The sequence below is a fragment of the Mauremys mutica genome, chromosome 1, assembly GCF_020497125.1.
Source record: "Mauremys mutica isolate MM-2020 ecotype Southern chromosome 1, ASM2049712v1, whole genome shotgun sequence".
NCBI classification, from domain to species: domain Eukaryota; kingdom Metazoa; phylum Chordata; order Testudines; family Geoemydidae; genus Mauremys; species Mauremys mutica.
In genome coordinates, this window is record NC_059072.1 from 87,875,673 (window position 1) to 87,899,809 (window position 24,137).

Here is a 24,137-nt window from a genome sequence, read left to right on the forward strand (position 1 = left end):
TACACCACGCTGCATTGACAGGAGATGATTTACCTTACTCCTGTTGATTTACCTTACTCCTCTCATTCCGGTGGAGTACCGGAGTCGACAGGAGAGCGCTTTGCAGTCGATTTAGCAGGTCTTCACTAGACCCACTAAATGAACCCCCACTGCATCGATCACAGCAGCAGCAATCCCCGGTAAGTGTAGACATGGCCTTAGTTTCCTTGATTTTGCATGTCCCCCCTTATCTCACCCCTCTCCTATTACTGCAGCCCTTCAACTGCCCAACTTCACTCTCTCTATCCATTGTGCTTCACACCCTCCTCTCCTCACTTCCCGCTCTCCTTTTCCCTAACAGTTTTCCTCTTCTTTAATCCACCCCCCCTTAGTCCCACAATCCCTTCCTCTTCCCACTTCAATTCCAACTGCTCCCCACTCCAAAAAAAGTCCTAAAGATTTTTAAAACAATTATATTTTAAAAGACACGGAACAACCTCGTACCAACATGGCCAAGTTCTTACCAACACCCAGATAATTGCTTATATGTCGTATCCTTTCACCAACCCTTTATCTGCTCTTGGTCTTACAGACTTGAATGTCTTCAAGGCAGGGATTGAGTCTTCCTATATGTTCATATAACACCCAGCACAATGGAACCATGATCCTGACTGCAGCCTTTGCATGCTAATCCAATACATATGTATATAAATAAGTGACAATTTAAGTCACATAATAAAATTTGGGGGGAGAGGGAGTTTAAAATGGAAAAACATTGCACAGCACAAAAACTATCCTGAGAGCATCCATCGTCAGTATAACACAGATGGAGGACCAATAGCTCTATATGGACATTAAAAAGAAAATCAGGTTTAAGTTTAAGTAGCTCACAAGACAGAACATCCAACTAAAAACAGTCAAAATAACTGTGTTCACACATATTGAAATAGCTGAACTCTTTCTTGTGGAGAAGGAACAACAGGTTTGGATCTGTAAGAGGAGGTAAATCTAATGGCTCTTAATATAATAACAAGGCAATTGTAGTGATGTAAGTAGTTGCTAGACAAAACTTGTTTGGCCTGTGTCTGAGCTAATGAAGGAGAAGCAGCAAGAGTAGAAACCAGATCCAGTTAAAACAAGTTCTGAGTGCTTCGGAACTTTCTACTCTATAATAATAGGGGAACAACAATAGCAGGTGAAGTTGCTCAGAAGGTCCATAGGTAATCAAGACTCTGGAGCACTTGGTAGAAGTGATGGTTCTGCTCCTGGCCCGACTGTAACTGATCGCAGCTCATAGTAGTTAGGAGGGGATAGATAATAAGTTAATTGCCAATTGTTGCATGCTTGTAACGTGCTACTGAGCTGGATCAGCCTTTGAACTAATAAAGATATTTTTAGTTTAAGTGTCCACTATCTGAACCTCATTGGGAAGGCAAATCCCGACAAGTGGGGCCAGGGGCACTATCAGTGTGTACAATGACCAGTAATAACAGAACCTAAACCCCAACAGCCATTTTTTTTAATTACCAAATCAAATTTTAGACACCTTGCTTATCTTGAGACAGCACTCTCCAAACACTGCTTACCTTGACATTGCAGATAACTTGCCCACGTGCATTCTTGTGCTCACAGTTAGCAATGACCAGCTCAATCTGAGCACGGTCAAAAAAATCCAGTTGCAAATGTTCAGGGATCTCCTGACTGAAGTCAATGGAATCCAGAATACTCAAGATCTTCCTGCGTACTGTGGAAAAAATGATTATCCTATTCAGAAATACCAAGGACCTACTGGGACCTTAACTGACATTTATAAATACAATTCTTCACTTTAACAAGCCTCACAGTAAGAGCTTTCTGAGCAGCTAAGGCTATGAATCGGTTAACAGAATAGATTTTTGGTTTTTATGATTTAGATTAGATTAACTCATTTCTACAACGTTATTTCTCATTTTATATACGCACATAGGCCAAAATTTTCAGGTGTCTAAAATTCAGCTCCTAAATAAAAAGCCTGATTTTCAGAGGTGAAGAGAACTTGCAGCAACTTTTGGATGCCTGACATGGATTTAGGAGTTCAACTTTAGTCACCTAGGTTTTAAATTTTTTTTTTTTCTTAAACACAAATGCAAATATTTTCAGTCACAGAAACTTAATGATACTATTTAGGGGTGTGTCACAGTAAGTCTCAAAATGGTTACTGTGCCAGTTCACTTATGGACTGCCTCCTCTTGCCTTTTGGCCTCCCTTATGCATTACTCTTTTACCTCTTCTCCTGTTCCAGTACTTTTCCCTCATATAAAACTCACTTGCTTTCTAAAAGCCATTATTTCATGCTAGATAATAGTGTTCTGCATACTGTAGTTGTTGCTGTTGCTTATGTCTGCCATTTTTCATGCTGAAATAGATCTGCTAGAGGCAGCCTTTCCTGTTCATCAGTAGAAAATCCTTATTAAGAAATAATGAATCTCCACAGCATTTACCTTTGGAGGCGGTGTCAATGTGAAGAAACGCACTAATTGATCGACTTTCATCTTCCATTCCTCCTTCACCATCAGCTAAGGGTATTGAAATACAATAATTGAGAAAACTAAAAAGATAGAGAAAATATGTAAACAATTTGACCAAGCCTGAAAGGGCACATGACACGACTGCCGACCAGTCAATTTCTCACTTTTAGGTCACTGGTTCAAATCCAGACTAGGATGGTAGAAAGTGAAAACAGTTATTGTCTGTTCGCTGGTAGCTAATGATTCTCTCCAGGTTGGAGAGGTAATGTCTGTAGAATACTTTACAGAGACGTTTCAAAACAACCCAACAGACAAACAAAAAAAGAATGAAAGGAAGAAAGAGTATAATCCTGTGTTCCATACATGCAGTCCACATTCCTCACTCCCATAGTGCCAATACCAAACCAAATATCAGAAAGGTTTTCAAATGTTAGACAAGAACTAAAATGTGTATGTATATAAAAGAGGAGTAATTTAAGTAAGGAAAGAGGACTCTCTCACTAGTTCAAGTCTGGGTTTCCCTATTCTCCCGCAAAACATACCCCATTTTACCTAAGTAAGGTTTTACAGGCATGTCATCCAGCAGCAGATGCAAGAGTCTCTGTGTGTGGGAACGCTGGCGGTTCAGGGATGTCACACGCAGTTCTATAGATGCAGTTTTCATCAGCCAAGACATCTGGTTTAGTGCTGAAATCTCATGTTCTAGGTAAGGGAGGTACAGAAGGAATCACACCGCTGAGTAAAAATAATGCTCCATATTACAAGAAAACTGTTTTTTGTTTGGGTGGGGTTTTTTGGATGATGCATGTGAGAGAAGTGATTTTCAACTTAATTGAACCTGGCTAAATTGTTTCCTTACTTCTTATTCATGAAAGCTAAAGACTGACAGAACTGTCCAACAACAGGAATAGTTGCAGTGTGCGGTCGTCACACATGATGTACAAAGAATTCTGAGAATTATTCTCAGTCTTAACTTGCAGCACCATCTACATTGCACAGTACTCTGCCCTTTCTGAGCAAAGAGGGTCAATTCCGATCAATTATGGTGCCTTTGTGATCTGAATGAATATCAACTAGGCACTCAGCTGAGATAGAATGTACTCAGCCTAAGTCTACACTTGCAGCGGCATGTAGAGCAGACACTAGACACCTAGTTAGCATGGGTGTAAACAGCAGTGTAGATGGTGAGGCATGGCTTAGATGAGTAGAGGAGTAGAGCAGAGCACCCTACGTGCCTGAATCCCATAGATATATACCCTACATGGGCTCTTTACAACCCCAAGCAGTGCCTCCCACATCTGTAGTGTCCCACTGCCTCTGGATTGCCAGAGCCTTTCCCTGCCACAATGTGAAAGGCTCTGGCAGCAGGGATAGGCTCTGTCAAGGGGGAAACAGTAAAGAAAGGCTCCAGGAGAGGGAAGGCAAAGGGGAAAGGCTCCAGCAGGGAGAAGCTGTCGGAGCCTTTTCCCACAGCCTTCCTGCTGCTGGAACCTTTCATTGCGGCATGTAGCTACACATGTAATGCCTGTACACTACACATTGCCATTAGTCAAACTTAACCAGGCTTGAACTGTCGCCTCCAGAAATCGTCATGTTCATCTAATTTAGGACTGTAAAATCTTTGAGATAGACACTGTTTTTTAATCTCTGTAAAGGATTATCCAAAGTCATGGCACTATATACACATTTACTAACAAATAGTAAATTAATACATTGCATCACCTAGACCAGCCTTTGTTACATCCAATTAATTTTTAAACTTATTCTCATTATTACAGCTGAGAAATATCTTTAGAAACATTAAAATGCACCTATTAATTATTCAAAAATTAATGCCAGCATTAGAAATAATCTCAGCCAATTATTCATAACAAGGAAGCCCTTCATAACATTTATACTTGGCCTGGTGCAACCAACAATTCTTCACTTCTCTGGCTCTACCTAGAGCCGAAAGCCGTCCCCACTTTTCAAAACGTAAAATTCCATAGTAGAATCTAAACAAATTTGTAATGGAAGTGAAACTTACAAATACTCTAGACTTTTGTGGGATTCACAAAGTAAATAGGGATGAATTGCAAACCACAATAATAAAATATTTTGAGAAAAAAAAAGTGTATCTTGAAATGTGTCTCTCTCTTCCATGTCCCCTCTCACCCATGCCTACTCAGTCTGCTAATTTGATATGATGGTATACAACAGCTTTTACAATTACAGTTTGGATTTCAGATTAGTAAATCCAAGGAGATTACTTTGCTAAATCAACAAATTAGCAGACAGGTTGGATTAAATCCATTCAATCAAGAACTCACCTAGAACCTTGATGCCTCCCAGTATCAAAGGGATAAACAATTTTAAATTAACATGAATTTTTCTTCTAAATAATTTTTTTTTTTTTTTTACCTTTGATAGAAAATGGCAAATGCTGCAACTGAGAGAATAAGAAATCCTGGCTGGTCCTCAAATATCTCATAGTTGGACCTGATGTATCTGAGCATGCACACAACTGATAGATCACCTGATAATCGGAATAAAAATAAGATTTTAATTTCTGTTCCAAATTTAAAAAGACACCAAGTCAAAAGAAAAATAAGATACACACAAAAATATATGAATTAACTAATACTGTGTCTGTGTTTAAAACAAACATTCCATTGGTCTACTCCAAGGCTGAATAAATCACTTATATCAAACAATAAATTGTCACACCATTGAAGGACTAGATGAATAGGTAGATGATTAGCTTCTGTTCATACATGCTGTGGCACCATCCTGTTCTCTTAGCTGGGAAAGCATGGAGGCTTCTCAATCCTTGGATCCACCAAAGGAAGGAAATATACTCCATGTCACTTTCCTTCTGTGGCATGTCTTCCTTCCTGACTTTAGAACCAATTTGAAAGAATTCCATTTGAAGACATTTTTATTTCGAAAGGCTTTTAGCATGACATGTTGATTTATTTATATTTTTATAACCTGATTTGATTTTATATGCAAGGCGCCTAGCTCATGAATGATGCATACATGCCCAATTAAATTATGTCCATTTAGAATACAATTATTTGTCACTGATGCAAAGTTAAGGGGAGACACTCCACACTAGATTTTGAGAGTTCTTTACAAGTAAGGATTACTCATAATATTTATTCTCTAGGCAAACAATTGATGGTGCAAAAATAGAACAACACACTCCTTGTTTAATTAACCAGCCACACATTAGTAGAAGAAACACAAAGCAAAGGTTGCTTTATAAAAAGAGAATCCATTTACTAACTTTAGCGTGATTTCAGATTCTTTATATTGTAAATGCACAGTAATCGATTTTTACATACTGAAGGGTAGAGGAGTAAATGTTTTAGTATGTAAAAAAATGTAGCATAAACATTTGGAACAAAAAACTGTATCAAATCACAACCACCTCCGTGCTCATTACTAACCAAGAAGTAGTAAACCCTGTTTCAGATTCTGCCAACAGGAAATATTCTGTATACAATACCTGATAACACAGTTCTGCAAGATGGGGAGATTCTTGCACTGCTGTAGGGCCCGTCCTCATTTCAGTACCTTTCTCCAGTATGTTCAAAATAGCATGAAGGCAAGTTCGTGGGCAACCCAAGACACCTTAAACAGAAGATTAATTATTTTTGTTTAGCACTGGTTGACTTTCATAAATATCATTAACATGCATAGTTACATATACACCATTATAGAAACTAGATCATTCACACAGACCGTGCACTGCGCACACAGCTGTGTTCCAGGCATCAGCTTCACAAAATCTGGCAGAGATTTCAGTATGGTAATATAAACAGAAGTGGGAATTGCACCTTATTAAAATTCATAAGAAACTGTTTGACACACTTTTTTTTTGCGTTAGTAAAGAGAGAGAACAAATAGTCCCATATCTGTCAAGCAGTTTATTTATGACCCTTTTTCTTCAATTCTATTAAAAAACAACAGTGAATTCAATAAGTTTTTTTCATATTCTTGATAAACCATGTAACAATTCTGGACTCCTGCTCTCTACCAAGCTTTGAAATTATTGGTCAATACGCCATTGAAAGAAGAGATTAATACTCTTGTCTTCCATTGATTATATCATGAAATTTACATGGTTAAACTTGCACTCTAACCAAGAAAAAATGATTCAACATGAAAATGGAGCCCTTTCTTTTCATTCTTTTTTTAATCACTATCTCCTTCAAATGATGAACAGCGCAAGCTCCATGCCTGTAGTGTTTCAGAATCTGGTTGATGAGTAGGGTGGGCAGGAATCATCAATAATTATATTTGTTAATCTATGGCATGATAATCACCCAACTTGTAAAATGATGAATAGTATCTAAATAATGATAAATGTTCTATAGTGAGATAAGAAATTTAATTCCTGCAAGGATTTCACATGACAACGTAAGCTATGAGAGCAATGCATCATAAGAATCCCAATGTGAAATGTTTTGTTTAACTGCCGCACAGGAGTGCCGGCAGCCTTTTTGGCACCCTAGGCGGCGGAAGGTCCCGCCCCTGAAATACTGCCAATGACCGTGGCGGCCAGGTGTTCGGCCGCCGCGGTCACCGCCCCCCAAATGTCAGCACCCTAGGTGACTGCCTAGGTCGCCTAATGGGTTGCGCCGGCCCTGATGCCGCACACAGATATGCAGGTCTACCAGTTCCTACCAGAAGAACTGAAATAAAACAAACTCAAAGATCCTAAATATATTCAAGTATTCTCTTGAAAATCATTCTTTAAATATCTCCACTCATCAGAAGAACACACAGAAAAAATTGTTTTCCATCCCAGAGTCAGAATCAACACAATTTACTTAAACCAAAAATATAATGTTCACCTGGACTGAAATCTCCATAAACGTTTTCAATGTTAAACGAGTTTTAGAAAGTCAAACATATAAATACTTGTGGATTGTCATAATAAATTGAAGATCTACTTAATGTCATAATGATGTAAAAGTACTTTGCACCTAGGTCAGAATGGAGACATTCAAGATTACTATATTAAGTGCCTCTAGCTTTCCTGGTAAGACTACCTGTGGAAAACAGCAAGTAATTTACATAACTGGCCATTGTTAAGCTATTATATAGTGGACGCTTGTTTGCGGCAACACCTTGAAAGAGCCACCACCACATACGAGCAACACTTTCCCTACTATGTCAATGCTCCCCATAACAGCAAAAGCCACTTAGGAGCAACATAGCAAAAGGGCTATGTGACACTAAACTGGGAGGAGTGGTAGATACGCTGGAGGGTAGGGATAGGATACAGAGGGACCTAGACAAATTAAGAGGATTGAGCCAAAAGAAACCTGATGAGGTTCAACAAGGACAAGTGCAGAGTCCTGCACTTAGAACAGAAGAATCCCATGCACTGCTACAGACTAGGGACCGAATGGTTAGGCAGAAGTTCTGCAGAAAAGGACCTAGGGGTTACAGTGAATGAGAAGCTGGATCTGAGTCAACAGTGTGCCCTTGCCGCCAAGAAGGCTAATGGTATTTATAAGTAGGGGCATTGCCAACAGATCGAGGGACATGATCGTTCCCCTCTATTCGACATTAGTGAGGCCTCATCTGGAGTACTGTGTCCAGTTTTGGGCCCCACACTACAAGGATGTGGAAAAATTGGAAAGAGTCCAGCGGAGGGTAACAAAAATGATTAGGGGGCTGGAGCACATGATTTATGAGGAGAGGCTGAGGGAACTGGGCTTACTGAGTCTGCAGAAGAGAAGAGTGAGGGGGGATTTGACAGCAGCTTTCAACTCCCTGAAAGGGGGTTCCAAAGAGGATGGATCTAGACTGTTCTCAGTGGTAGCGGATGACAGAACAAGGAGTAATGGTCTCAAGTTGCAGTGGGGGAGGTTTAGGTTGGATATTAGGAAAAACTTTTTCACTAGGAGGGTGGTAAAGCACTGGAATGGGTTACCTAGGGAGGTGGTGGAATCTCCTTCCTTAGAGGTTTTTAAGGTCAGGCTTGACAAAGCCCTGGCTGGGATGTTTTAGTTGGGGATTGGTCCTGCTTTGAGCAGGGGGTTGGACTAGATGACCTCCTGAGATCTCTTCCAACCCTGATACTCTATGATTCTATGTTGCTACTAATGAGAGTCTACTGTATTTTGAAACTGCCAAACCATTGTCAGCAAGTAAAAGTGACCTGTAAGTGGGGGAAAAAAGGACTCGTTTCCTTTTGTATGTCTTTTGGGTGCATAAAGACAGCCTGAATTTTTTTGTTGTTTTTTTTTAATCATTATTATTATTATTTCTCCCCCCGCCCCACACACACACTCTAAAATTCAGGTTCCATCCACCCCACTCTTCGTGGAAGGTTATGGACAACTGGAAGTTTGCTGGGATTATATCCAACATCAAGCAATTGCAAGCTGATTGGGAGGGGTATTCAGTTTTGTTCAGAGTATTTAAAACAGGTATTTATATTTGTTTCTTCTTCAAGGCTTTGTCCCATCTATATGGGGATGGCTCTTCGAGTCTTTCTCCATTCCAGTCTGTCTTAAAGCACTTCCTTGGAAACTGCAGCTGATCAAATAGTTTTGTATATCTATCTATCTATCTAGTTTTGGGTCTTCCAACATTTCCCTTAAACTTACAAGTGAGGGTAACACTCTATTTCCTATATATTCTTCTGATTTTTTTTTCCACTTAATCACCTAAACCTGAATTCCCTCAGCTTTTCTATAATTAGTACCACCACTTCCCTAATGCCTTTGTTCTGAACATAGTCCTTCCTTCTAACTCTAATCATCTATCTTAACATATTCATTTTCACTGTATTCAAGACCTGCTCCTATTTCTTCCTCTGTGCCCAGCATTCAGTGCCATACATAAGAACAGGCTTAATTACCATTGTGTAGATCTTACTTTTCAATTTGATAGGCATTCTCCTATTGCAGACAATGAAAACAACTAAAAACCTATTTGGAGTTAACACCTATTTATCTAAAACATTCTATAAAAGAGGTGGAAGAAAAAGTCTTTCAGAAATATACCTCACAACTAGCGCTGTCAAGTGATTAAAAAAATCGCCATTAATCGTGTGATTAAAAAAAATTAATCGCGATTAAATCGCACTGTTAATAAGAATACCATTAATTTAAATATTTTTGGATGTTTTCTACATTTTCAAATATATTATTTCAATTACAACACAGAATACAAAGTGTACAGTGCTCACTTTGTATTTATTTTTATTACAAGTATTTGCACTGTAAAAAAAAACAAGAGTATTTTTCAATTTACCTAATACAAGTACGGTAGTGCAATCTCTTTATCATGAAAGTTGAACTTACTAATGTAGAATTATGTACAAAAAACTGCATTCAAAAATAAAACAATAAAATTTTAGCGCCTTCAAGTCCACTCAGTCCTACTTCAGCCAACCACTCAGACAAACAAGTCTGGTTACAATTTGTAGGAGATAATGCTGCCCGCTTCTTGTTTACAATGTCACCTGAAAGTGAGAACAGATGTTTGCATTGCATTTTTGTAGCCGGCGTTGCAAGATATTTATGTGCCAAATGCGTTAAAAATTAGTATGTCCCTTCATGCTATAACCACCATTCCAGAGGATGTGTCCATCCTGATGATGGGTTCTGCTCGATAATGATCCAAAGCAGAGTGGACCAACTACATGTTCATTTTCATCATCTGAGTCAGATGCCACGAGAAGAAGTTGATTTTCTTTTTTTGGTGGCTCAGGTTCTGTAGTTTCCATATCTAATGAGTGTTGTTCTTTTAAGTCTTCTGAAAGCATGCTCCACACCTTGTCCCTCTCAGATCTTGGACGGCACTTCAGATTCTTAAACCTCAGGTCGAGTGCTGTAGCTATCCTTAGAAATCTCACATTGGTACCTTCTTTGTGTTTTGTCAAATCTGCTGTGAAAGTGTTCTTAAAACGAACATGTGCTGGGTCATCATCCAAGACAGCTATGAGATTAACTATATGGCAGAATGCAGGTAAAACAGAACAGAAGACATACAACTATCCCCCCAAGGAGTTTAGTCACAAATGTAATTAATGCATTATTTTTTTAACAGGCATCATCAGCATGGAAGCATGTCCTCTGGGATGGTGGCCAAAGAATGAAGGGGCATATGAATGTTTTGCATATCTGACATGTAAATACCTTGCAATACTGGCTACAAAAGTGCCATGCGAACGCCTGTTCTCACTTTCAGGTGACATTATACACAAGAAGCGGGAAGCATTATCTCCTGCAAATTTTAACCAAATTTGTTTGTCTGAGTGATTGGCTGAAGTAGGATTGAGTGGACTTGTAGGCTCTAAAGTTTTACGTTGTTTTATTTTTGAATGCAGTTTTGGGTTTTTTTGTACATAATTCTACATTAGTAAGTTCAACTTTCATGATAAACAGATTGCACTACTGTACTTGCATTAGGTGAATTGAAAAATACAATTTCTTTTGTTTTTTACAGTGCAAATATTTGTAATAAAAAATAAATATTGTGAGCACTGTACACTGTGTTCTGTGTTGTAACTGAAATCAATGTATTTGAAAATGTAGAAAACATCCAAAAATACTTAATAAATTTCAATTGGTATTCTATTGTTTAACAGTGCCATTAATCACTATTGATTTTTTTTAGTTAATCATATGAGTTAACTATGATTGACAACCCTACTCACAACCCTTTCAACTAAGAGCTGAGAAAGCTAACAAATTCAGACAAACTCCCACCCAGTTTTCCAGCAAAGTCAAACACCAGAGACTTGCCATTCCTGACACTTTAAAAGAATTCTAAGAAACAAAAATAAAAGAAAATCCACCCATGCACACACACACTTTACAGGCCTTCTTTATACACCTTACAAGGCAAAAATTCACTTTCTTCTTCCAAAGATCACCTTGAGGAAAGAAAGGCCAACTTCTACATGATATAACTGGTTCAAACCAGATTAGTATCTGTATATCTTCAGGTTCTCCTTACTGTGTAAAAGAATGTGTCCTGTGGTAGCTTACACTTCGTATTTGAGTATCAATATACTTTTAAAATCCAACTCTTTAAGGTTAAGGCCATCTCCCTTGATGTCATGAACGAGGAATCAGGATTTTTTCCACTGAGCTTTCCAATACATTGTCTCAACACTGATACAAAAGCTAGATAAACACTAGATCCCCTTTTCATACATATACCTGGGTCTTGCAAATTTGTGGTGCTGACAGGTTTCTTCAGTTCAAACCCCAAAAAGTACAGGGCCAGGTTAGGTGGACTGCACTCCAGAGAGGTGATGAGAAGGTTCAGGATGTGGATTTTTGTTTCATGGTGGATCCGAGACTGCTTCTTTTCAGATTCCAGATCTTATTAGAAAGTGAAAAAAGGCCAGATGAAAACTGAAATGAAGATAATGTAAGTACTGCACGGCCTTCCCTAGCCACAACATACAAACCAAATAAAAGAAAGCTATGGGTAAAACTCAGATCACTCTAGAAATTTCCAGGAATTAATTCCAAATAACTACTGAATATAATCCTACACAATTTGTCCAGAGCAATTTATAATTTTTCTTTCAAGAACTGGTTTGATTTTGAATAGGTTGTTCTTACGATATCTTCCTAATTTAAAATAAATGAAGAATACTCTTCATGCAACTATGGGGCCCTCTGTGCAATTGTGGTGCCAAACCCATAACAGTTCCAGGGTTTACTTGCTCAATAATTTGAAAGCTGTACTTGCATGTATTTCCTTAGCTCGCTTTCAGCAATTTGAATCTACACATAAGATAATCATGTAAATAAAATGTGACCAGTCACATACCATCTTCTGGATTAATTAATTCCTCTGCATCTTCATTGTCCAAACACTCCACAAACCCAGCCATCAGCTTTTGGCTTATGCTCTGGATTCAGAAATGGAAGGTTGGGAATGAAAAACAGAGAGAAGTTTGGTGAAGATAAAACACTGATTTAAGTACAAGATGATTTAAAAAAATGAAATTTTATAGTTTCACACACAGGTGTAAATTTCACTGACAAAAATGTGATCAAACTAGGGAGCATTAATTATTGGGGTCTTAACTGTTCTAAGCATAGGTCAACTGGTAAGCCACATGATAAATAATATTTTAAACTCTTGTGTCTTAAAAATATGCTACATTCACCTCCCCTAGGGAGGATAGTCTAACCAAAGAAAAGGGTTAGTATGTCATACAAAACTGTCCTCTTCTTATCATGGTAACTGTTTCATTAAAAATGTAATGCCATGAATAAGTAGCCAATCTTTATGGTGCTATGGAAAAATAATCTGTTCTTTTGTAGAGACAAGGCACTATGTAGCCTTACCACATATAATTTAGGTTTGTTTTTAGTAAGTAGTAAAAATACTGTTTTCCCATCACTACTTTCTTCCCCCAAATTCAAACAGAATGGTGGTTACCTGATCATGTGTGAAATCTCCTACTAGCTTTATCTGAATGTTGGAGTTACAAGAAATGCAACAGAGAATCTTGGCACTTTCAAAAGCCAGTTCAGGATTGCTGTTGCCATGATAAAGATACCTTTAAAAAATTTCAAGAATAATGTAATTAAATTGTTGGTCACTCCAGAGTTCCCAGCGAATACTACCCAGAAGAAAAAAGTACATTTGTAAACAAACAATTTAAAATAAAATCTGAATAACCCAGTATATATGTAGTAAGATGAGGCTCTGAGACATAAACCCTTGGTATCAGAGGCCTGAACTGAAGTAATGGTGGATGGTCTAAACAGTATTTGGTCCTGCCATGAGGGCAGGGGACTGGACTCGATGACCTCTCGAGGTCCCTTCCAATCCTAGAGTCTATGAATCTATGGTCAAGACATTGCTAACATAAAGCAAAGTTAGGCTGTGAGCCAGAGGCAGGCCCTGCTCACAGAAGTTGGCAAGAGTGTATACACATGTAAGTACTAATAAGATGAAAGTATGCCAGGGCATACCCACACAGATAACAAGGCAGACCCAGCCTAAAGACAGTATAAAAGGACAATATGATGGATAGACAATATGAAAGAACAATATAATGGATAGATGATGAATAGACAATATGAAAGGACAATACGATGAATACAGTATGATGGATAGACTTATTTGTTCGAACCAATCAGCACCATGAGAAAGGCAACACCCTAATGCACTAAAGGCTGTACCTCAGTGCGTTCAATGATGTGAAACCTGTTTGTACCGGTGTATAAGAATGCATCCCTGAGTGGACGTCTTTGTCTGGCCTAGGGGGCAGTGGCAAATCCCGCCACTGACTGAGCCGGTCCATTGTCAGGGGGCACATATTTGTAGTATGTCCTGTAGCGTCTGCGCGAAACTATTACTGTGCTTCATTTGACAATAAACCTGCCGGGTGCTTTCGTACCTTATTAGAGTCTGTGGTCATTGGGCGGTTCACTCAAGAGCTGCTATTCCAGCTATCTGCGCATAGCTGGGACAGCACACAGGGAGAACACACATACACGCAGCCGACTTATCATTGAATAGAGCAGAGCACCACACCGGCGGCGTCTGACGACAATATATAGCAAACTTTTTAAATTACAGATTGAAATTTTTGTATACAGAGGTACACAGCAGCTAAACCCTCTCACCACCAGTAATAAAGACTGACCAGGAGAGAGATCACTCCCAGAAATCTTTCTGCTGTTTCCTCTACCCTATATCCACCTTAAATGGGTCAATATAAATGAAAGAAGGCATTGGGACACACCCTCAGGAAATAAGTGGACAAGAGCAATGGTCTGAAAGATTTCCATCTGAAAACTGTACACTTACTATTGTTATATGTAACATCTGAGATCATAATAACTAAAGGATTAGAGAAAAAACTACACCTCTACCTCGATATAACACTGTCCTTGGGAGCCAAAAAATCTTACCGCGTTATAGGTGAAACCGTGTTATATTGAACTTGCTTTGGATCCACCAGAGTGTGCAGCCCCACCTCCCCGGAGCACTGCTTTACCGCGTTATATCCAAATTCATGTTATATCAGGCGGTGTTATATTGAGGTAGCGGTGTATTTACACACTTTGTTTTTACAGGGCTGTGTGAGTAATGATTTCACTGTTTCTCCTATGTAGTCAGTTTTCCAGTTGTTTGTATTGGCCTGCCTATAGTAACATGTCATTGTAAACCACAAACATTGGCAGAGGGACTTAAGTGTTGTACTTGAAATTGCATTGCTCTCTGTTTGAAAATCAAGTTGGCAGTGTCCCTTTAATGGGAATAATTAACAGTCAGTTCTGCAAAAGGCTAGGGTGGTAGATTGGGGTCAAAGGAACTTTTACTGGGCCAATCTATAGCTATCATGAAAAAGTCCAGGTTGGAGAAATGAAGGTTATACACAAGTGAACAATGAATTTAAAAGCTCTGCATTTCACAGAAAGTATGTGAAACTTTGAAATTTCTGTTCTGAGGAATTCTTCTAAGGAGCAAATACAAACATAGGCCCCACTCTTGAAATCAGATGTATGCAGGTGGGCTCTTCAGGCTGTACAGAATTCACTGTTCAGCGAGGCTCTGAGCAAGCAGAAAGGTCTGCTGTGTGGATTCAACTCTCTTCACTTTCCAATTCAGCCAAAGTGCCTGCCTCCCAAAGTAATTTGTGCCTACCTGGCAATGTTTACCACGTTGTCTGCCTTTTTAGTGCGGGGGTTGATTCCTTGCAGCAGCTGTTCCAGAGGTGTGACAATTAGGGAAAGGTGGCTCTCACGTAAGAGATCCATAAAGAGGTTCTCCTTCTGTAGGGTCAGATTAAGAAGTGCAAGGCAATATTGCACTGCTTTCTCCAAATGCATCTTCCCTACAGAACATAAACAAAAAAGCAAACATATACAACAGTTTCACAGCAAGCCACAATTCCTGGAGTCTCTACAAAAAGGTAATTGAACAGCTCATCAAAATACTCTGTCAGAAAAGTACCTTGAGATCTGAACTTTTTTCAATTAACTTCCCTCAAAACATAACTTTATATATTTGAGAAACAAAAGATATACAGAAATATCAGTGTCACGTCGCTTTTGGTAAACTCTTCACCATTATCTTAAAAATAAACTAATGGCACATACCAGGAAAGGGGGCATATGTATCAAGCTGTTTAACCCCTTCTTCCAGCAGACTAAGGGACAGTTCCAACATTGGCGACTCATTCAACAAATGATACATCAAACTGAATCCAGGTGGTTTATGTGCTATTATTTCTTCCCCTAAAAAAAGAAAAAAAAAATGGGGGAAAATTATTTACTAGTAATTCTGTTTGTCAGAGGAATCCTCTTATTCCATTCCATACCAGAAAACATCTCAACAACAGCTGCTGTAGCAAGCAACACCTCAATGCAATGCGAGATATCACAGGAAAATTCCTTGGAGCATGCTCCAGCCAAAAGCCATTTAAGCAGATGGCAGCTCATAAAAGCTAGGAAAAAATAGTGGAATAGCAGGAAGCCGCACGGGCCGAGAGACGTGCTGGCCGCCCTTCCTGCAGCCCCCATTGGCCTGGAGCAGCAAACCGCAGCCAGTGGGAGCTGCGATCGGCCGAACCTGCAGACGCAGCAGGTAAACAAACCAGCCCGGCCCACCAGGAGCTTTCCCTGAACAAGCGGCAGCCCTAATTTGAGAACCACTGAACTAGAGCATAGAAGAAAACTTCAAACATCATCAGAAAACAAAATCAGGAGGCAAAAGAAAAAAAACTTTTCAAATAAGAAAAAGTCTATTTCAGGGGTTCTCAAACTGGGGGTCGGGATCCCTCAGGGGGTCATGACGTTATTACATGGGGGGGGTCACGAGCTGTCAACCTCCACCCCAAACCCCGCTTTGCCTCCAGCATTTATAATGGTGTTAAATATATAAACAAGTGTTTTTAATTTATAAGGGTGGGGGAGTTCGCACTCAGAGGCTTGCTATGTGAAAGGGGTCACCAGTACAAAAGTTTGAGAACCACTGGTCTATATTATCATTCCCAGTTTACTTATCCTCCCAAACAAGGCAAAGGAAGATGATGTAGGACACAAAATACTGGAGCTGAAAGGATCCTTTTTACTGTGTGATCTAGAGGCCTTCTAGACTGTGCCAAACTTACTAGAAAGACATTTCTGCTTGGCTCTCTACTTAGCACGGTTTCTAAAGGCTCTTTGAGCCTGTTGCAAATTACAAGCATCACTTAGTGAGAAACTTCACATTAAAAATGTGCAGTACAAGACACCAAGAAACAAAACTAAGATGAATAAACTCAACTGTAGCCTCAAACTCACTATAGTGCTGCAACTGCCTTCTTAGTGGGTCTCAGAAAAGTAGTATCCCTCATTAAACCAGAGTTCAGCAAGTACTCATCTTAACTTCCTAGAATGAATCATTTCTAAACTTTAGATAAGCTTCACTATTCAGTAACATCAATCGAAAATTGACTAGAGAACACATCAAGTAAGCATCCTTAATTGGCTGTGTGATTACAATGGAGATTTAGATATAAGCCATAGGAACAGAAATTCAGGCCCAAGAATAAGACATTTACAATCTCTAAGTAAAAATAAATTGTTAAACGTTGCTTTTTTATGAGATAATTATAGTTACTAGAAAATCAAATGCAAAGTCACAATAAATATAAGGCATTCTTCTCATGAAGTAGCAGTGCCTATGTCCTAAGGCAGAAAGATTCCCCTCAAACCAGCTGTCAACTGGATATTGGTAAACCATAGAAGACAGTAGGCAAATGACTGATGTCTGCCCATATAGCCAGTAATTAATAAATTGAGATCCAGTCCTAAAAGGTGCACCAATTACCATTTCCCCAATCTGGCTGCCATGTCATGGAGACAAGACAAAGGTTTAAAGCCTACACCCATAAGTTCAAGGTTGGCATTTCCACCAACTCCCACCTTTTCAAATATGTGGCTACTTTAAGGACTATAAGCACCTATTTTCAGTCAAGTGCTCCTGTGAGAGCAAGCAGTTGGACTAGCAGAAAAGATCATCTCTCACAAAAGGACAGGATCATGCCATAGCAAATCAGCAATACAAAGGAAACAGCACCTACTAATTAGGATCAGCAAAGGGCAAGAACTGAGTCCTGTAAAGCTGGTTTAGCACTTTTGATGCACAAGGTAAGCTTTACCCTGATGCCCTCTTCCTTCTACAACTAAGAAGCCTGTTCTTTTCCCTACTGCCTTTCTGCTGGTCTCATTTCTTTCTTCATTCTTTTCTTCTACCTTCTATAGAGAAAGAGCTAGAAGAAAACACAAACTAAAGGAATCTGGATGCTAGTATACAAGGAGGAAAAGACTGAGTAAGTGAGTGGGTGGTGCCTTTCTACCAATCTTGATAGACAGTTCACTTGCCTCCTTGGGTCCTGGTAACTGCTGATTTATTGCTGTATGGTAGGATGTTTTCTGCTGTGATATGCGGGGGAAAGGGAGTAGAAAATACACAACAAAAAAGTGCTCAAACATCTTATATTATACATTCTTTTTGAAGGAATGCAAAGTGCTTCACTAATTATACATATGGAGAAAATCACTTCACCCACCATCCAGAGTGAAAGGAAGCAGCTGTTTAACAGTATAGAACATTCATACTACTATATCTAAATGAAACTGCAGGACAAGTTCTGGTCAACAAAATGTAGCTTCCTAACTCGATTTTGGCCAGGATGCTCCTAATATTCTGAGTGTGCTATGAGATTTTCAATGACCACAAATGTGCAGGATATCAGCTTTATATCTCATCTGAAAGACAGCGCCTCCTGAAGCACCTTGCACTCTAGTCCCATGCTGGGGCATTGATTCATTATTGATTCAGAAAAGAGTGCAGCCTACTGAATCAGCAGCACATTAGAGTTCCTTGGCTATTTCCCCATCTAAGCATTGACTCAGCTTGCTTGTAAAATGTGATAAGATCACGTTACAGGGGTATGGAAGCAGAGTGAAAGTAATAATCTTGTTTGACAGTAAATAAATGAACAAGTTAACCTTGTAACTCCACATATTGATCCGCAAAGTCTTCAAGTTGAGGTTCGTAGTCTCTCAGCAACTTGTAAAAAACCTCCAGAACCACCTCAGCTACCTCCCACTGTGGACAACCACAAAAACAAAACAAAAAAAAATGCACAAAAATCACACACAGGATATTATTAATACTATAATACAAAACTGGGATGACAGAACAATATAACTAGAAGGGAAAGTGAAGCAATTCAACAATGGATTGGGCAAGACTTCAAGAAAAATGTGTCTGCTTTTAAAATTACTGTCCCATAGCACTAGGAAATTGCTAAAGTCAGAGAATTTGAAATACTCTCAGTGTGATTTTTTGAACTAAAAAGAACATCTGCGAACATAACGATAGTGTATTTTTCGTATATTCAAAGCCAGATGCAAACATTCTGAAATGTATGAAAGAATGAATATGCTGGTAAACTTGACTGTTTGCCCTGGCTGGGTCACTCGACTTTCAATGTAAATGCATTTTCATCAAAAAGAATCATATCGAAGAACTCAAATTCCATGCTTCAAGAAGTTAAAATACTATGTTAATGCTATTTTTGGTTAAATAATCTTGTGAAATGGTCATGATGAAAGAACTCTAACTGGTGGATGAAGGTTCTAATTATTCAGGTTTATGAAAGCTACTTAGGCTTAGCAATCATTAGCCAAACTGGTAAAATTATGGTAACAAAGCAATTTATAAAATATCATAATATAACAACTGCAGATAGCTAACTCCATGTATTTCTCACATGGCTGGAGACACTTTGCCTTCAGAAATAGAGTTCTTATCATACCAGAGGAGTATGGAAGCCCAATACAACTCTGATCCCTATTGTTTACTAATTTTAGCCTGCTTTTGACAATGCAAACAATGATATTTAAAAATGCTCTTTCCAGTCTACATTCTGTGCTCCGCATTTTAAACGTAGCAGGTGTTCATGCACACGTCAGTGGCAAACTTCGGTGTCTCCTTGCTGGCTGTTGAAAGGCTATCACATCTTGTCCATTTAAATGTGTTAGTATCAAGAAACTCAGTGCTTCTAGCCCTTTAAGGACAACCAAGTGAGTCTTGAACAATGAAGATATATACTGTAAATCTCTCCACAATCTGCTTTTCAGGAGTGGAGGATGTCATTTGGCTACAACTTTGATTTAAAGAATCCATGGACTTATCACGGCTGCATCAAACTTGCACATCACAGCTCTTCCAAGGCCAGGGACTAAAGCGCTTTAGTCCCAAAAGAACTATCTTCACAACCAAAAATTACCTTTTCAGCAGCAATCCGGTAAGCTCTGGTGCGAAATCGGAGAAACACAGTGTCCCTGAGGAACTGCAGATAGGGGTCAAAGCCTGGTGGGCGCAGTCCGGCCCCCAAGTTAGAAGGGAATGAACTCTCCACCAGCGTGCTGATTAGCCGACAGAAGGCACGGGTTAAAGGGTACTCCTCACACCGAGATTCAACCTCATTCAGTTCAACCTTCCCAAGAGGAGGAGAAAAAAACATCAAGGACTCAACTTAAGAAATAACACTAAAGAACCAGACAACAGTAACAAGATTCCACCTCAGCAGATTTGTAATTAAAATCAAAATACATTCACAATAATAAGGCTGAAACACAACCAACAAAAAGGAGGGGAATGTTGATTGAAAGTTGAAATGACGGAAATTCATTCTCATTGACTTCAGTGGGAGTCAGGGTGCACAGGGAAAGTAGGATTGGGCCCAATTTTTTTTTAAATTGAAGTTACCTACTTTGATAAGTCATTATTTGAAAAGCAATTAGCATAATAATGTGGTGATTGCTCTTACTCTTATTAAATTCAACTGTTGCTTTATCTACCATTCTTTTTAATCGTAATACCAATTTCTTTGCCACTCCCCACCACAAAAACAAGCAAACAAACAAGTTAGACCCGAACCTACAATGTGATGCACATGTGCTGGTTCCAACATCACATCCAATTCACTTCAGTGGGGCTCTGCACAGGCACAGAAATCCTCTGACATCAGGGGTTCTCAAACTGGGGGTTGGGACCCCTCAGGGAGTCGCGAGGTTATTACACAGAGGGGTCACGAGCTGTCAGCCTCCAACCCAAACCCTGCTTTTCTTCCGGCATTTATAATGGTGTTAAATATATAAAAATGTGTTTTTAATTTATAAGGGGGGGGTCGCACTCAGAGGCTTGCTATGTGAAAGGGGTCACCAGTACGAAAGTTTGAGAACCACTGTCTTACATGCATCACATTTCAGGATTGTAGCCTAAAACATATTCTAAGCTGCCACCAGTTTTCAAACGTCTTGGCCATTAGGTGTTTTTAAAAACCATGTTGGAAAAGAGGACAGATAATAGTTTATAATACATTCACTGCTTAAAATTGTTATTTACACAGAATTAAGATTGATTGGCAGTGCCTCATACCATTCTATGATGTTAAATGCACCAGTACTTAAATCTCTGAAAACCCGCAAATACTGAATTATGGTACACAACTGCCCAGCCCTACAACCTCTACTCTGCCCTCTGGAAGTGGCAATGGACATTGGGGATATACGATAAGTACGAATCAGTCTGGGCTGATGAGCAGACATGAGGAACGACTCAGTGTTCTGGGAGGACACAAGGCTTTTAAACTGCACAAAGCTCTTCGTCAGCTCTGGGACACGCTTGTCAGTGTGGCTCAAGCTTTAACTCCATATAGCTTTTTAAATATTGTTTTTCCCAAGAGAAAAATGAGTGTTAGACACTAGCTAAAAATCAATTCTGAGTGGGTGAGATCAGTTTGGGGAGGATCAGAACTACAATAAGAATCACAGATGGGTCCAAAAAAAGTTATAAGAACTTAAGAACCGCAAAAAAATTGATGTGGTATTTATTTGGGGGACACCCCTCTGAGTGATGCAAGTTACATCATATTAAAGCGGTGTCCACACTGTGCTATGTCGGCAGGAGATACTCTCCTGTGGCCATAGCTTCCACCTCTCGTGGAGGTGGAGTAATTATGCTGACGGGAGAATGCTCTCCTGTCGGCACAGCGCATCTACACCAGATAGGCTACAGCAGCGCAGATGCATCGGTGCAGTTGTGCCGATGTAGCAGGGTAGTGTAGACTTGCCCTTAAACCACCTGTTAAACAGTAAACAAGTTTCGACCTTAGCTACAGTAGAACTACTGCCTGACTATAACGATATACATTGCATGTCTGATTAGAATGTAACCTTAATGCGTGTTTTGTTTGGGGTGGGGGAGGGGTTGGGAGGAAAACTCTGAAAACAAATGAGAGAGAGAATACTTACAAAAGTTTGATGCACTAAGACATACTAATAAGCGTAGATAAGTATGACTCCTTTTTCTAGCTAAATCACAATGGATTTTATGTGACTTAAAACTGAGTGATAATGCAGAAAAAAATGAAATACGGGAAACAATAAGCAGTCAAGGAATTCTAGGGGAAAAATGTACATAACAAGCAAGCAGTGAGAAAAGAAGGGCAAAGACATTTAGTCCATACATAGCAGAAAGCTGCAAGGCATGACCAAACAAACGTTAAGAACTCCATTAGATTTACAAAGCAAGATAAAACAAACTTCTAGGAGCCATGAGCAGGTATGGGAATAATAGATGCAAAGCAAAGAGGGATTTTATTCCAACACTCAATAGCAGGCACGGCCTCTACATTTTCCCCCTTGCACTCATCTGTATATAAATCAAAGTGGCTTCCTAAAGAAGAAGAACCCTTACCTCAATGCCAGTTGCTTGCCTCTGACCCGGAGCTCTTACAGTCTGTAATATCTTAAAAAACAGAAAGGAAAAAGAGACGGTTACTCACCGTAGTAACTGTTGTTCTTCGAGATATGTTGCTCCTATCCATTCCAGTTAGGTGTGCGCGCCGCGCGTGCACGGTTCTCCGGAACATTTTTACCCTAGCAACTCCGGCGGGCCGGCTGGGCGCCCCCTGGAGTGGCGCCGCCATGGCGCTGGATATATACCCCAGCCGGCCCGTCCGCTCCTCAGTTCTTTCTTGCCGGCTACTCCGACAGTGGGGAAGGAGGGCGGGTCTGGAATGGATAGGAGCAACACATCTCGAAGAACAACAGTTACTACGGTGAGTAACCGTCTCTTCTTCTTTGAGTGATTGCTCCTATGCATTCCAGTTAGGTGATTCCCAAGCCTTACCTAGGCGGTGGGGTCGGAGTGAGACGTGGCAGAGTGTAAGACTGCTGAGCCGAAGGCTGCATCGTCTCTGGATTGCTGCACCAACGCGTAGTGGGAAGCGAAGGTGTGGACAGAAGACCAGGTGGCCGCTCTACAGATGTCCTGCATGGGGACATGGGCCAGGAAGGCGGCCAACGAGGCATGCGCCCTCGTCGAGTGAGCGGTGAGGCGGCATGGTGGCACGCGAGCAAGCTCGTAGCATGTCCAGATACATGCCGTTACCCAGGAGGAAATCCGCTGCGAGGAGACCGGCTCGCCTTTCATGCAGTCGGCAATTGCTACAAACATCTGTGGCGAACGCCGGAAGGGCTTCGTCTGCTCAATGTAAAAAGCGAGGGCCCTGCGGACGTCCAGGGTGTGAAGCTGCTGCTCACGAGGTGAGGCGTGCGGCTTCGGGAAGAAGACCAGGAGGAAGATCTCCTGATTGAGGTGAAAGGCCGACACCACCTTAGGGAGGAAGGCCGGGTGTGGTCGAAGCTGCACCTTGTCTCCGTGGAAGACGGTGTATGGTGGGCTAACCGTTAATGCACGGAGCTCAGAAACCCGTCTTGCAGATGTAATTGCGACGAGGAAGGCTGTCTTCCAGGAGAGGTAGAGCAGAGAGCACGTGGCCAGATTCCCATAAGCTTGGCCAGAACGAGGTTTAAATCCCAGGTCGGGGTATGATGCCGCACCGGCGGGTATAAGCGGTCCAGGCCTTTAAGGAAGCGGGAAACCATCTGGTTGGAGAAGATGGACCGACCTCCCATGGATGGACGAAAGGTGGACACTGCTGCCAGGTGCACCTTCAAGGAGGAGACCGCAAGACCTTGCTCCTTAAGGTACCAGAGGTAGTCCAGGATGGTAGGGATAGGGACTACGAAGGGATTGAGGCCTCGTTGATCACACCAGAGCGCGAATCACTTCCATTTCGCAAGGTAGGTGGAGCGAGTGGAAGGCTTTCTGCTCTCTAGCAGGACTTGCTGTACTGCCGCCGAACAGTCCCTCTCTGCGTGGGTCAACCACGCAGGCACCAAGCTGTAAGATGGAGGGACTGCAGGTTCGGATGGCGGAGTCTGCCGAAGTCCTGCGTGATGAGGTCCGGCCATAACGGAAGGGGGATGGGATCCCGAACGGAGAGCTCGAGCAGCAGGGTGTACCAGTGCTGCCTCGGCCAGGCCGGAGCGACGAGTATGACGTGGGCCCTGTCCCTCCGAAGCTTGAGCAGCACCCAGTGTATGAGCAGGAAAGGAGGGAAGGCGTAGAGGAGGTGATCCGTCCAGGAGCAGAGGAATGCGTCCGACAGGGAGCCTGGAGAGCGACCCTGGTACGAACAAAACTGGTGGCACTTCCTGTTCTCCTTGGCGGCAAACAGGTCTATCCGGGGAAACCCCCACCTCCGGAAGATTGTGTGCACGACATCTGGACGGAGGGACCACTCGTGGGAGAGGA

At 40.8% G+C, this 24,137-nt stretch overlaps 1 protein-coding gene across 1 annotated transcript in view; it reads right to left on the bottom strand.

Moving 5' to 3' along the window:
- NUP205 (nucleoporin 205) overlaps positions 1 to 24,137 on the bottom strand; it is an 82,449-nt gene that overhangs the window by 21,597 nt on the left and 36,715 nt on the right. The window contains exons 14-26 of the mRNA XM_044990010.1: positions 22,233 to 22,283; positions 19,759 to 19,968; positions 18,473 to 18,572; positions 15,575 to 15,712; positions 15,120 to 15,309; positions 12,900 to 13,020; positions 12,282 to 12,363; positions 11,660 to 11,824; positions 5,977 to 6,101; positions 4,887 to 5,001; positions 3,039 to 3,188; positions 2,460 to 2,534; positions 1,566 to 1,723 (exon numbers count right to left, since the gene is read on the bottom strand). Of these exons, the coding sequence (XP_044845945.1) occupies positions 1,566 to 1,723; positions 2,460 to 2,534; positions 3,039 to 3,188; positions 4,887 to 5,001; positions 5,977 to 6,101; positions 11,660 to 11,824; positions 12,282 to 12,363; positions 12,900 to 13,020; positions 15,120 to 15,309; positions 15,575 to 15,712; positions 18,473 to 18,572; positions 19,759 to 19,968; positions 22,233 to 22,283 (1,680 nt within the window). The remainder of the gene's footprint in view (positions 1 to 1,565; positions 1,724 to 2,459; positions 2,535 to 3,038; positions 3,189 to 4,886; positions 5,002 to 5,976; positions 6,102 to 11,659; positions 11,825 to 12,281; positions 12,364 to 12,899; positions 13,021 to 15,119; positions 15,310 to 15,574; positions 15,713 to 18,472; positions 18,573 to 19,758; positions 19,969 to 22,232; positions 22,284 to 24,137) is intronic.